The sequence below is a fragment of the Myotis nattereri genome (genome assembly GCF_964212035.1).
Source record: "Myotis nattereri genome assembly, chromosome: 5".
Taxonomy (NCBI): domain Eukaryota; kingdom Metazoa; phylum Chordata; class Mammalia; order Chiroptera; family Vespertilionidae; genus Myotis; species Myotis nattereri.
Window position 1 is genome coordinate 78,429,026 of NC_138080.1, and position 15,168 is coordinate 78,444,193.

Sequence of the window (15,168 nt, forward strand, 5' to 3'; positions counted from 1 at the left end):
TTGAGAGGACAGCCAGGGTGGAAGGAACACTCATCATTTTTGGCTTTGTGGAGATGGTCTCTCCTCCGGCCCCGGCAGAGAATCTGAGCTGGGATCTGCTGAGCCAGAGTCTGGGCGTTTCCACTCTCCAAGCTCCCGAAATAGCGCCCTTCCTCCTAATCTGCTCCTCTGCAGTGGTTCTCTACCTGTGGGTCGCGAGCCCTTTGGGGGTCGAACGACCCTTTCACAGGGGTCGCCTAAGACCATCGGAAAACACATATATAATTACATATTGTTTTTGTGATTAAGCACTATGCTTCAATTATGTTCAATGTGTAACAATGAAATTGGGGGTCACCACAACATGAGGAACTGTATTAAAGGGTCGCGGCATTAGGAAGGTTGAGAACCACTGCCTTAGAGCCTTGCTCTGAGCCTCGCTCTGAGTCATGGGGAGGAAAAGGCCCACGCTGGGCAGGAAGGGCCATTTGGGAAGGAAGGGAAAGGACAAATCAGCTGGCCCCTTTAAGGAGTCCCCACCTGGGAGGGGATAGGATGAAAATAGAACGGGAGGGAGGAGGGGGAGGCTTAGTGAGCTGGAGGGAGAAAACAGGCTGATTATTAAAGAGTGAATTTCCTGGGTCTAATTATGAGCACACTTACACAGCACATTTCCTCTGATACAGATAGGAAGTGGCTCTGATTCTGTGACAAAGAGTAGAAAAGGGTGATTAAACAAACAAACAAACAGGTGGATCTCAAATATGAGGAGGCAGCCGTGTGTCTTTCCCCCCTCTGCCAGCTTCGAGCTTTTCTCCCTGCCATCTCTGTGGGCAGAACCTGTTTGAATCGGGGGAGGGGTGCCTCTCCCCATCGTGGTCTAAAGCCAGGACACCCAGGAAGCTTGCTGACTTCATTGGGACAGGTTGCCTGCCTCAGGGCTCTGCTCTCTGACTCCAGGTGAGCTCTGAGATCCCAGGACAGACAGGGGTGGGGCCCCTGCCCATGTCCCAGTGTAAGAGTGATGTTTCCTCACCTCCAGGAAACAGGAGACAAAATCCAAACTAGGCCATCCCTGAAGAATGAGATTACTCAAACCCTTGTTAGTGTTTCCTGTTCACTGAGTTTTTGCTTCATCATAATGCTGTTTAATAACGGATATGCAGCATAGGATAGAGTGGGATTGAACTATTCACCCCCACTTCTTCCTTGGTATCTTCAATGCTTTATCCCCCGTCTTTCTTACGTGTCCAGATCTTACACATCCTTCCAAAACAGAATCAGTCCCACCTCCCTGGTGAAGACCAGAAAGCTAGCTAGAGCACCGGACCATGAGTCCCCAGTCCCAATTCCCCCACCTACTAGGAAGATGACTTGAAAAACATGCCATCTGGCAAGGTGACTTCTGTGGCAATAGTTTTCAAATGTGGTCGACCATCAGAGTCACTGGGGAGCACCATAAAATACAGATTCCAAGGCCTCACTCCCGACCTATAGAGCTACATCATTAACAGGTGTCTCAGGGGGACTCTGAGGCGTGGGGTGAGGACTGCAGAGAAACACCCTGCAAGCACCATTCCTTCTGCCCCAGGCTGCCTTTTGGGACCATGCTTCTTCTCTTGTACAGCCCGAGGACATCCCTCCCATTCAGCTGCCTTCAGTGGCACCCACTCTGCACCTAGTCCAGTTCATGGGGCTCAGGGCCCCAGGTGTTGAACTTTGTGGAGGTCCCACTCAATGGGACCCCTGCACTACCTGAGCTCTTTCTATGCTAAGGAGGTAATTAGTCCTGCCCTGCCCACCTCATTGGGTTGTTGCTTTAATTAAGGGATGTGAAAGTGCTCTGATAGCAGGATAGCTGTCAGTTTGGAAATCTAAGGGAGTGTTATCACCCATTGGGCAATGATTCACTGACTGCTTTGTGACTTTTTTTTAAAAATTTACCTTTATTGTTGAAAGTATTACAGATGCCCTCTTTGTCTTTTTTTCTCCATTGACCCCTTCCACCCCGCACCTGCCCCTCCCAAACCTTCACCATACTATTGTCCATGTCCACAGGCTATGCCTATATGCAAATAATTCCCCCAGTTATTCTCCCTCCCCACTTTCACCCCACCTTTCCTCTGACATTCAACAGTGTCTGGATCTATTTTGTTCATAAGTTTATTTTGTTTATTAGCTTCCACATATGAGTGAGATCATGTGATATTTATTTTTCTCTGACTGGTTTATTTCGCGTATACCATCTCCTTTTTATTGTCTACCACTCATTAAAAACCTTGCAAACCGACTTCACTGTTCCCAGGCCTGCTTCCTTTCTCTCCAGCGAGCTTGCGAGCTCCTCCCCGCTAGGCGTGCAGTGCCTTTCAGTCCTTTGCTCCCTGCAGTACTGTCCACCGGCTTCATTCAGCTTGTTCGCCAGTGTGTTTTCTTGTGCAAGACGGCCAGAGCTGTTTCGGAGGTTTCTACTGGTGGAGAGAAACAGGGTTTCTTTCTAGAATCTAGAATAGATGGAGCAGACCTGACCTGGGCACTGGGGAACCCAAACACCGCAGACCTGCATTCCCAGGGCACTGCTGATGGAGGCACTCAGAGTCAGTCCTTCTCTTGGGGTGCCAGGAGGAGACTCCTCGCCTCTGGTTAGGCTGAGTATGCTGAGAAACGTTCCCGGGCCATCCTTCACCCTTTGCGTTATCTTTTGCTTCGGTAATCGCGCTTCTAAATGGAGTGGCTTAAAAGAACAACTTACTATTTCTTTTGATTCTGTGGTCCACAGGCTTCGGCGCTGACTCACTCCGGGGCTGCGCTCAGCTGGGAACGGAACAGACTGGACAGGCCCGACGTCTCTGCCTGCGGCGCTCCTCCGGCCGCCTCCCCACGCTCAGCGGCGCTCCTCCGGCCACCTCTCCACGCTCAGCGGTGCTCCTCCGGCCGCCTCTCCACGCTCAGCGCCATGCCGGCTGCCTCACTGCGCAGCTGCACCTGGCACGTGCTCTGCGGCTTTTGTTGTTGCTGAGGCTGCAGCTGCAGCGGCTGTACTTGCCGACATCCTATAGGCTCCCACGAGGCGCGTGGCCACGCCCACCGGTCACGTGGCCGTGGCCATGCCTAGTGGTCACGAGGGAAGAGCAGCAGCCGCGCGTGCAGGGGACTGTTGGGCCTGGGGCGGCTCACCGGGCCCCCCCCCCCCCGAGGGAGTAATTCCCCACGTTTTCCTTTCTCGGGAAGGCGCGCAAGCCCTTCACAGGACCGGACGGCTGCCGTGCCGGGCACTGTGTTGGCTCCCTCGCTCTCCATCGGCTGCACCCGGGCCCAGGCTCCCGGGCTTGAGGTCACCGAGACCCAGGCTCTGCGCGGAGGAGGCCCAGAGGCTGGCGGTAAGCGCCTTCCCCTTCCCCTTCCCCTTCCCTTGGCCGTGGCGCTGGCACAGCGCTGCCTCCTGTGCCTCGGTTCTGGCCTCTTTCTGCCGGAGGCCCTGCATCTGGCTCCCAGGGTCCCTGTAGATGGAGCCACCAACCGCATGGCCCTCCGCTTGTGCTTGGGTTGCCTCCGGGTCTTCGCCGCCAGGTCGACCCGTGTGAGCGCGTTTATGGGGCTGCGTCTCCTCTTCTCCTTCCTCGGAGACCTGGGCCCAGATCCCATTCTCACCTCCGATCCCCTCCTCTCTGACCTTGCGGGGGGTGGGGGTGGGGGGTGACCGCAGCCCGGAGGGCCTGGGCCTGAGGGTAGCTGCACACCTGGGGCCTGTGGGGAGTGCAGGCCTCTTGGTTTCCACACTCACCCGTGCTCTTCTCAGCCCGTCGGCTCCGTTTTCCAGAAGAGACCCCTTGCATTTCCCCTTGGGCTGCATCCTACACGCCACGTGCGTGCAGTGGGAGGGGAGACGGGAGGGTCTCTAGGAATCACGGAAATGGCATTTGTACCCTTGGGGAGGAAAACTGGAACTCTGTGCGGTCCCGGGAGTAATGATCTGCGTCGGCACAGTGGAAACCCGCACCTGGGAGCTGGGCTTGGGGACGGGCTGGCCCGGCCCGGCCCAGCAGACAGGGCTGTGCATCGCGGAGGGGAGGGTTATGAGAAGACACCCTGGCCCGCACGCCCGTGGTCTTGGCTGAAGTGCAGGCGACACATGGTGCGCATGCTGTCGGTGACAGGCAGCGACGATGCCGTGAGCGTCTTTCCATGAAGATGTGGCTGAAAAAGCAGCTTAGCTCTCAGAACGGAGGCCTTCGGCAGGGCTTCTCATTTAGTCCTGCGGATTGGGAAGGCACCAGAGGCTCTGTCTGATGGGCCGTCTAGCCTGTGATTGATTGAGCTGACCAGGAACCCCCCTGGCTCTTTTCTATCATTGAAATGGTCCAAGAGTTACTTCCTCTCTGGGAGACTCACCCAGCTCAGGTTGGGGGTGGTCACTACTCCCCTCCCCCCCTCCCCAGGTGGATCCATGGTACGGATACTGATATTCCCGTCTCTCTAGTGGTCTGTGTTCATAGAAAGCAGCAAAACTCCCCCTAATCCAATAGTGAGTTGTATTTATGTAACTCGAATAGTCCATAAATACACAAATAGTCTGGAGGTGGGTGGGCAGAGGTGGCAGCTTTACAAGTGTTTACCCTGCGAGTGTCTACATCTGCACTGAGACACCTGAAAGTAACCTCAAACTTTTAGTTGGATGTAAATTGCCTTCTTTTGCCTTCTGTTTCCCCAGCAGACTGCTGGGTGGGTGAGCCGCTGGCCTGTGTGTGTGTGTGTGTGTGGGGGGGGGGGGTTAGCACCACAGGACTTGGGGGCCTCTTTGTCAGCTAGTACAGCTGTCGCTGGATCCTTGTCAACACGCGATGAGCTCTATTTGACCCAGTTATTTCAGACTCAGACACTCAGAGATATTTTATTTTATTTTTTTATTTTTTTTTATTTTTTTTAGCCCTGGGCATCCCGGGACACTGGATTGGCCACTGTGCAGTAGTGGCATGGGGGGACAGTCACCATGCACATGGGGGCAAACAGGACCCTCTCATTGTCCTGCCGGATGTAAGTCTTTGGCCCAGCCTCCACACGGGACACATTGCTGTTCTGGTCCAGCACATGGATGTAGTGGTAAGGGGGAATGCGGATAATGGACTCTTCAGTTGCCATGGTAACGCATCCAGAAGTGTGGCTGACTGCAATGACTCCTCAGACTGGGGAAAGCAGGAACCCAGCCCCAGGGATCACTTCCCGGTAGCTCAGCGCAGGGCAGGGCAGACTCAGGGTGGGGCTTAGGCATTTTCTCAGAGATATTTTAAATGTGTTGTAATGAAAGGGCACTTAGCCCTTCCTCTGCCTCATGTCTCCCTGGATGCCAGTGGAAGGGCAGCTGGGCGAGGAGGTGGCCTTCCAGCTGTGGTCCTCATTTCTGTGGGCATCAGAGCACTTATCCCTCACAGGCAGGAGAGCCCTGCACTCTTCTAACATGCTTTCTCTCAAACTTGTGGATTCTTTTTAAAAATATATATATTTTATTGATTTTTTTATGGAGAGGAAGGTAGAGGGATAGAGAGTTAGAAACATCAATGAGACAGAAACATTGATCAGCTGCCTCCTGCACACTTCCCACTGGGGATGTGCCCGCAACCAAGGTACATGCCCTTGACCAGAATCGAACCTGGGACCCTTCAGTCCGCAGGCCAGTGCTCTATCCACTGAGCCAAACCGGTTAGGGCAAGCTTGTGGATTCTTTATTCAGTCGTCTCCTTTAAAGACTCAGACCTTTGGGAACCCAAGCCTGGGTGACCTTTATTTTCCCCCTGAGTTTATGTCATTCCTTCCCTGAGGTAAAGGGCACGGTTCACCTACAGCTTGACTGGGGTGGAGTGAAGGGAGAGATCCTGGGCCGAGTCAGTGGGTTTCTCTAGGAAGAGCCAGCGCAGGCCCAGGGGCTTGCATGTCTGCAGACCCAGGTGAAGGGCTTTTGCTGCCTGTTTAACAAGCCTGAGTTGATTTATACCTATGTGTCTCTCCTAGAGTCCCTTCCCTCTGGCACTACCACCTTTTAAGGCTTGAGGGGAAGAGATGGGATAAACATAGAATGGGGCGTTGCCTCCTTGCCTCAGCGGATCAAAACTCCTAATTCCTGTCAGCCTCTGGGAGCCTGAGACTCTATACTTTACATAAGCCTTAATGAGCACTTTGAGTAGTGACAGGTGGTGCGACCACTTATTTTTAACCAGACACTGTGTTCCTGAGCAGGGCAAGGTGTCTCACCCCCACTCCCTGCGGGGTGGGAGCAATATACACGAAGGTGTCTTGTGGTCTTCCCAGGCCTATGGCCCCTTGGAAGAGCTCTCGCAGAGTTGTACCCACGTTAGGGAACACGGCTCAGACTGTGTTGGCCAAACTTTTGTCTTCTGGGTGCCGGGAGCCGGTCCATCCTTGCTGTTTCAAGGGACCTGGCATATATGGCATACTGTTCTTTTTTTCTTTTCTTTTTTTTAAATATATTTTATTGAATTTTTACAGAGAGGAAAGGAGACGGATAGAGAGTTAGAAACATCAATGAGAGAGAAGCATCGATCAGCTGCCTCCTGCACGCCCCCTACGGGGAATGTGCCTGCAACCAAGGTACATGCCCTTGACCGGAATCGAACCTGGGACCCTTCAGTCCGCAGGCCGACGCTCTATCCACTGAGCCAAACTGGTTAGGGCTGGCATACTGTTCTTAATATGTTTGCTCACCTTCTTGGCACTATGTGTTTTAACCAAGGTCACCTCTCTGAGAAAGGTTGTTTCCCCAGGTAGGGATTTTCCCCTGAAGTTAGGGAGGGAATAAAACCCCTTAACCAAGTGCCAGGTGGGTAATTAATCACTTTAACTACAAACAATCATGCTTAAGCTACATAATCTTTACTCCCTGGAATGGAGATAAGAAACGCCCTAACCTTTGGAATAGAGATTGATAGGATTGGAATCAACTGGTATAAATACAGATGTAACAAGACAACAGGACACAGAACCTAGACACAGAACTTAGAGACAGAACATGGCAAAAGATCCTGGACAGAAACTGGCAACAGAACCTAGAGACAGAACCTAGCGAGAGAACCTGGCTGAAGATCCTAGAGACAGAACCTGGCTACAGAACCTGGATAGAACATGGCAAGAGAACCTGACTAGAACCTGGTGACTGAACCTGGCTGGAGAACCTAGCAAGAGAACATGGACACAGAACCTGGCTGGAGATCCTGACCAGAACTTGGCTAGAGATCCTGGCTAGGCTGCTGATCAACTGTCTCTGTGTCATTCCTTCTTCGCCGACTCCGTCCACACCTTTGGGGACCCCTGGACCTGCTGGGGCTGGACCCTAGCATCTGGGCCTTATTGGGAGAGAAGGAGATGCCCTATGATGGGCAGAGGAGGCCAGCTGTGCTTTCTCAAGTGTATGAGCACTTGTCCTTTAGGAATAGCTCTAGGGACTAATTGAGGTCTTTTTGTGCATGAAGTGTCACTAGGATTGTGGAGTCCTAGTATGAGCCATCAGAAGGGGACAAGTTGCTGGAGAACTTGCTGCTTAACTACTGGTCACCAGGAGACCTGGGCAGAGCTGCCATTCCCGAGTCCCTCAGCACTCCCAGCCGGGTCTGCACGATGGTTGTCTGGCTTGGGGCAGGGGCAGAGTCTGAAGAAGCTCAGTAATAGCAGAGGGTGCCAGAGCCAGGCCTCCTTTCACGCTGTGACCAGAGGGAAACAGGCGCAAGCTGCTGCTGACTCTGCACTGAGCTGCAGCAGGGGTGGCTTGTGTTTCCCAAAGACTCACCAGATTTCGGAGCCTGATGGTGCCATTTGAAGGAATCTGAGAAAATGGGGTCCAGCAGTGATTCACCAGGACCCTTCCTCTGTGCCAGGGTACAGTGGGGCTAAAACAGCCTGGACCCCTCATGGAGCTTCCCCTGAGCAGCAGAGACAGGCCTACATTGTATACATTAGTTACAGACTAAACAAAGGCAGGCATGCAGAGTGTTGTAAGGGGATGGACTTGGGGGTGTCTGGGGACTTTTCAGGGAGGTTTGGGCCCTTTCTCCTCCTCTTGTCCGCCCTTGAGCCCCTCTCAGACTTCAGTCCTCACTCTTCTGTTTTTTTTCTAAGAACTGCTTCCCCTGCCTGGCTAAGTCAACAGGAGCCAAGGGGCGGGGGGGGGGGGTGGGGGGGGGGTGGGGGGTGGGAGGGGGGCGGCGGGGGCGGGGGAAGGGGCATGAGGAAGGTTGTCAGTGCCTGGAAAATCACTAAGCTCTTGTCCCCCCCTCCACCCACCCACTCCAGGCTGATAGCTCTGCCAGCCCTCAGTTTCAAGGCCTCTCTAAAAGCTTTTGACAAAAGAGAGGTTCCTTTCCTCCCCCACATCCTTCTAGCAGCCATGAATCCATTCCTGGACTACCTTCACCTCCCAGACATGCCATCTAAAGCCTAATGGATAATTTTTAATTACTTAGTGGGATTTCCCCCCCTTTATCTCCTTACAGGGTGAATTTGAGACTTAGGTGTGATAGGGAAAAGACGCCCTGGGATTTAAAAACGGGCTTGCCAGCTGCCTCTGGTCGAAGGCAGATAGGGGAATTGAATAATGCATCTTAGAAGTGTTTATTAGCATTCTGATGAAGACAAGTGAGGGATCTGAAAGGAAATTCCAGAAATGTTGCTAATTTGTTCCCTGGATAACTCAATTGCTCTTCCTACAGAGCATCTCAGCCTCTCTGTTCAGAGTCCAGGCTTCAAAAGAAGCCCTGTTGGAAGCATGTGTCTCATCCCCTGCACCTGGCAGGGGGCTCAGTAAATATCTCCTGAGTGAATTCAGCCCTCACCAGGCTTTGGGGGCCATGGAGGAGTATCTGAGCAAAGCTATAGGTGTTCTCTCCAGAACAGTGCACCACCACAAAGACAAGCACACAATCTGATGGGCACTTTTGGATTTGCAGGTCAGAAGCAGAATTTACCTCTGTAAAGCTCCCTGAACACACACTATGCCCTGGTATCCCTCTGATGCCTCTGTTTATTTTTTGTGTGAGCAATGGGTGGTGATGTCAGGAGGGCCCAGGTTTAGAGTCACATTTCAGGGCATCTTCTCCAGTTACCACGGACCCAACAAATGTGGGCTTCTGCCTACCCCCAAGAAATTGGGGAGATTCGGCAAAACTGAGCTGTATTCCTCAGGGTAATAATTGGCCAGGCTGAGTGTCCTTGGCCAGTTTTTGGAGGGCATAGCCTTGTAGTTTGTTGTGGCCCCTCATCACCCCCAGTGCTGGGACCACCTTCAGTTCTGTTCATTGCCCCATTTGATCTGCTCTTTTCTTAGAGCACAGTTAAGTAAAAAACTTTTATCTCTGAAGACATACTGTATGTCATGACCCCCCCCCCCACACACATATGCATACATAAAACGCACATGTATTTTACTCTTCCAGGGTGTCTGCAAGGCATCTGAATTTGTGACCCGGATCAGGGTTGCTGTGAGGGTTCAGTGGACTGATGAAGGCCAAGTCATCAGCACAGTGCCTGGTACTCAGCAAGTGCTCACTCAGTACATCCAGCTAGTGTTACTGTAGCGGTTTCCTTGGGGCTTGGGGCTAGGAGGCTCTCCTGGAGTCCAAAGGTATCACCAACCTGCTCCCAATGGGTGTTGTTTGGGACTGGGGCGCCCTCTGGTGGCCACTCTTCCCACTCACACCTAGGCTCCTCCAGAAAGATTTCTGGCTCCCTGTCACCTGGCACTCCACGTCCCCCTCTGCCCCTACCCTCCACCCCCCCCCCCCAACACACACACACACAGGGAGTGGGCGAGAGGTGGGGCCAGAGAGAACATATTGCTCACCATTTCCTTTGTCTCCTTCCTGAGTTGGTGAGGTTAGGGTCACTAGTTATGGAGATAGGAGAAGGGGCTTTTAGGTGGGGGTGGCTGCATGACCCTGGGGAGGGGGTGAAGTGTCTTCCCTCCTCATACCTGCTCCATTTTTTCCCCAGAGAACCACTGTTTCACGGACTCCCAAATCCACCTCCAGACGGCACAGGATAGCAGGAGGGCAGCACATTCACAGAGGCTCCCCAGGCTATTATGAGGTAATTTTATTTCTTTTCAGTTTAGGTAAAAATAGTAAATACAAGATAATCTTAATAAAGGTAAAAATACATCATTTGGATTTTTAACAGTGCTACCTACACTGCAATTTTTGATTTAGTATTTTTAAATTTTTTATAAACAAATAGAACTATTTTGCTATTAGGCTATCTGTGTTCTCATCTGGCACTTAAGAATAGATCACAGGTTACCTCCCGGTTCTGTTTGGATGTGTGGGTGGCAGGGCGGGGTTGAGAAGGGGCACATGGGGTGAGGTGGTTTGTCTTCCCAGGACACAGACAGAACTGTGCAGGGGGAGGGTACATGTGCATCCCAAAAGGCCTTTTCCTGCACTAGCCACTGGATGTATGTCACTGTGGCTGGACTAAAGGTCTCACACATGTATGTGTGTGAGAGTAGGGGCACTTCCTCCCCTCCTGTGGTCATGTTTCTCATTCAACAGCCTAGATTCATGACAGTTCTGGATCCAGGCAGGCCACTGGGCTGCAGATATCAGCAAGGCTGCTCAGGACAGAGCCAGTGGATCCCTTTAGGGTCCTAGGGGAGTGGTTTTGGGACCCTTGCCACCAGGGCTGGTGGCCAGGGCATTAAGCCTGGCCTTGGAATGCTGGTAGAAGTTATAGATGCCCATATGGGCTGTTAAATGTCTTTACCCTTGTTCACCCTCAGGTGGTCTTTGTTTAAATTCTTTCCAAATTTCTCACTGAGTTGTTGGATCAGGTCTGCCAGCTCCCCAGTAGCTTGAGATTTCTCTTCAAGAAGCTCATAGCGCAGGCTGGAGATATCTTGCTTGATTTCCTTCAGTTCACCTGCAAGGACAGGTGAGATTTTGGTGAGTGTGAGCAGGCAGGAGGCGCTCATGCCACATGCATTTGGGCATTCGTCTTTCCAGCAGAATGCCAGGTTACTGGTCTAGCCCACCAGGGGTGTTGGTGAGGGGACAGGGGCTTCTTTTTGACCTAAGTACTGCCCAGCTGCTACCACTAAAGGATATACCCATCTATTTGAGACTGCTCTCCTCCCATTCCTGTTTAAGCTCTCTGGTAAGGGTTTGAGCTAGATGGAGGAGTCAAGATCAGGGTTGTAAATTGCTAGTGTCTATTTCATATAATGATTGTTAGAATATTGGTCTTAGAGCCAATAAAGGTAGATTTTAAGAGTCTGAGTAACACCCTCATTAACTGGAACCCTTGTTTTCATGATGCACCTGTATTGTTCTGTCATTATTTGCAGAGGGGAGAAACTCCTGAGTGTGAGGGGAGCAACTTAGCATGATTAACTGGGCCATAGAACTAGGCAGCCAACACAGGAGCCAGGCCTGTCCCAACCACGTAAGCAGCACTATGTCATGGAAGCCCTGTGACAAGCCTACTGCCCCCTTCTTCCATACAAGGGACCCCCCAGGTGAGGACGTCCACTTATTTCCACAGTGAACCACAGGGTTAGAAATCCACGTGGACCTGGGCTGTGGGAGCTGTTTTATTAACCACAGGGGTGAGTTGAATATTTCTTGATATTATAGATACTGAAAGTCACTGCCTGAGGACACATTATTCACATCTGTTTCCTAGGCGTGCCTTACATACATACATTGTAGAGGTCTTAAAGGTACAATTTGGTCAGTTTTGACATCCCTCAAAACTCACTGGGAGCTTCACTGAGCTGCACTTTCTTGGTGTAATTCCAGGGGCACGAAACCTGAGCAGCCCTACCTTCTATGATCAGGTATCTTCTTGTCAGTCACAATTACACATGCTCGAGGCAATTTTATGATTGAGATAGAAAAGTAGAGGTAGGTAGTAGGGCTGTTGCTCAGTCCCTAGATAGCTTCAGCCCAGAGGGGAAGCCCCAGGGTGAAGCAGAGGGTCACTGATACTGACCAGACTCTTCCTGTAGGCCCCTGTGGCTCAAGAGAGGGGTAGACTAGTGCCTTTATTTAAGGAGGAGCTTGTTTCATTGGGTCTGGATGTGTATTTTTAACAAGTGACGCTGACGTGGGGTTGAGAAACTGGGGTTGTCAGATTCTGAGAGCCTGGAAGTGAGAGAGGATGGAGCCAACTGGACTGAGACAGTGGCAGAATCAGGAGGTGTGTAGTCTGCTGTAACCTGGATGTGCACCATGGAATGAGGAATTCTGGGCCATCCTGAACTCAATGGCCATGAGGCCAACTCAAGGCAGCCACCACTGTGGTCGGCAGAATAATTATTCCACCCCCAAAGATATCCCGATTCCAATCCCTGGTGTCCCATCTATGAATGTTATGTGATGTGGCAAAAGGGAACTACAGCTGCAAATAGAATTAAGGTTGCTAATCAGCTGACCTTAAACAGGGCGGTGATTTTGGTTTATCCAATCTAATCACAAGTCTTTAAAAGTGGAAGAGTGGGTCAGAGAGATGTGATGACAGAAGGAGCATGAGAGGTGGCAGCATGAGAAGTAGGGGTGGGGGAGGTGTGTGTCCCACTGCTGGTTCTGAGATGAGTGGCTCCATGCTACAGCCAGACTAGAGGAGGGACTCGAGATTAGAGCTAAGGGCTGTTTCAGCTGATAGCCAGCATGGGACTAGTGGTCTCAGTCCTACACACCTCCTTCTGATTCTGCCACTGCCTCAGGTCCAGCTGGCTCCATCCTGTCTCACTTCCAGTCTCTCAGAATCTGACAACCCCAGTGTTTCTCAACCCCACCGTGATTGTAGCCTGGTGAGACCCTGCCCAACTCCTGCCGCCCTGCAGGAAACTGATCCAGTCTCTTACCTTCATTGACTTCGTCATTTTCTCTGTCCACCTGGGCCTTCAGGACATATCTTTTTATGAGCCGTTTCATGATTTTCTGAAATGTGAACACAAGGAAGGCATCAGACAAGCTTGGCTAAGCATAGAGGCAGCCTGCACTGTGTATGTACAATTCCCCTGCAGATTTTGGTAAGCTGATGGGAGTCTACCCTCGCTTGGTGCCCTGCCTCGTGGGGGAACCTGGGCCAGTCCCTCTGTTTAACTCCTCCCCCAAGGATTTAATACCACCTGACCCTGGCCTGGAAGAACAGGATACTCTCAGTGGCAGGAGGGAAAGCCAAAGAGAGAGAGAGAATCATCTAAGATCCATGGACACTGCTCTAAGGTCCAAGGCCTGACCCATCCCTGCCCTTCTCTGTGACCTCAGCCTGTTATATCCTCTTCTTGGGACTTCAGCTCCGAAACATTTTCTTCTAGTTCAACAACTGATGTGATCAGGAGGGAGTACTAAGTCTTAGCAGCCAGCCTGGTGTAGCTGTCTCCCTTTGAGATGCTGTGTGTGAGTGGAGATGTGCTTAGTACAGAATCAGGACCAGGGTTGGAGGACAAGCCCACCATACATTGGAAAATTCCTACTATAGGCAGAAACAGATATAGCCAGGCTTGGGAAGTTTTGTCAAGAAACCCCACGTGTCTGATCCTGCATCCTTTGTCATGTAGGAGGGGAAAGATTTGGCTTGTAGGTTCATTTAATATGCAGACACTGGATTCTTTACGCAAATAAGGCATGAACAAACAGGAGACACCAAGAATAGAGCCAAGTGTAAGAAAAACTAAAGGGGGTGAACTTTGGATTTTGCCAGCTAGTTGTTCCAAGGTTCTTGCAAAATCACAGGATTTAAAAGTATTCTGGTAGCTGAGACTTTTGAATCTTGCAAGAGATGAGCAGCCAGGCAGAGAGGGAGGGATTCCCTGCTCCTTGGTAATACCTTCCTATGATCTGCTCACCTGCTCACACCTGAGGACTGAGGGGACAGAAGAGCATTTTCTAGATTGAAGGGACCTGAATTCTGTCCCTCGTTTAGCTGTGGGATGTCAAGCAGGTTAACTTCTCTCTGACTACATGGGCTCAGGAAAAGCTTCTTGTAGGTAAAAGGCATGATGCAAAGAGCGATAGGATTTAACTCATTATCATCATCAAACAGTGCTTCTCTCAGTGCCTTAATAGTGAAGACCTTTCTGAGGAGATGTCTCCTGACCCTGTGATTCCAAGACTCTCTCTGGCGAGCTCTGTCAGTCCACTTAGACCAGTGCTGTCCTTCCCCAGCCATTAGCTGGCTGAGGGTCCACTTGCTCTGTGGTTTGAATTATGATCCAGTTTCAGGCTGAATCATTAATTAGCAAGTTCCCTTACTGCTGTTCTTTCTCAGAGAGGCCTGAGTCTTGTCATGTTAGTAGTTAGTGCCAGATTCCTCATTGATACTCTTCTGGTCATTGAGGCAGGCTACCTAAGTTACAAGAATATATACCTTTCCATGGGGCTCATTACTATTCTTTTCACTTTGAATTGAAGAAACAAAACTTCACCCAAAACCAGTCTCTGAGAAAAACACACACACACAAGCAGAACAAACAACCCAGATACCAAGCATCTAACATCCTTACTGAATAGGAATTCAGAAGTATTCTCCCACAGCAAACTTTCAGGCTAGTACAGCGGTTCTCAACCTGTGGGTCGCGACCCCTTTGGCGGTCGAACGACCCTTTCACAGGGGTCGCCTAAGACCATCCTGCATGTCAGATATTTACATGACGATTCTTAACAGTAACAGCATTACAGTTATGAAATAGCAACGAAAATAATTTTATGGTTGGGTCACAACATGAGGAGCTGTATTTAAAGGGCCAGAAGGTTGAGAACCACTGCTCTAGTGCAGCACTGAAGATGAAGGGTGGGCCAGTGCCTGGACAGCGTGTGGGGTGAAAGACCATGTCCTTCTGAGTCAGATCTCAGTTCAGCCAGCTGTGTGACCTTTGCCACTGAGCATCAGTTCTCTCATCTGTAAAATGGGGTTAAAGATACTGCCCCTCTCACAGCAATATGGTGAGATCATACCAATGCTCTCGTCTAGTCTGCTCCCAGCTGTCCTTTCAAGTCTTCTAAAGGTTTACTCCTTTGTAAGCAGAACTGGTGAGCAGGGCTGAACAAAGTACAAATGCAAGGTGCTCTCTGCTCCTGTTTACTGTCCTCTGACAGCTTAGGTTCAGTTTTCCTTCCTTCTTTTTTTGTGACACCTGGTTGAATAAGTAGCCTCAGGCTTTTCATGGTGGACTCACAGAACACTGGGTGA

The 15,168-nt window shown here is 50.9% G+C and overlaps 1 protein-coding gene across 1 annotated transcript in view; it reads right to left on the reverse strand.

The window, feature by feature from the left end:
• Positions 1-10,723: 10,723 nt before the first annotated feature.
• The window catches only part of TRPC7 (transient receptor potential cation channel subfamily C member 7), a gene marked incomplete at both ends in the record, with an annotated part of 127,113 nt that continues 122,668 nt past the window's right edge, over positions 10,724-15,168 (reverse strand). Inside the window, 2 exons of the mRNA XM_081090747.1 lie at positions 10,724-10,893; positions 12,839-12,914. Of these exons, the coding sequence (XP_080946873.1) occupies positions 10,724-10,893; positions 12,839-12,914 (246 nt within the window). The remainder of the gene's footprint in view (positions 10,894-12,838; positions 12,915-15,168) is intronic.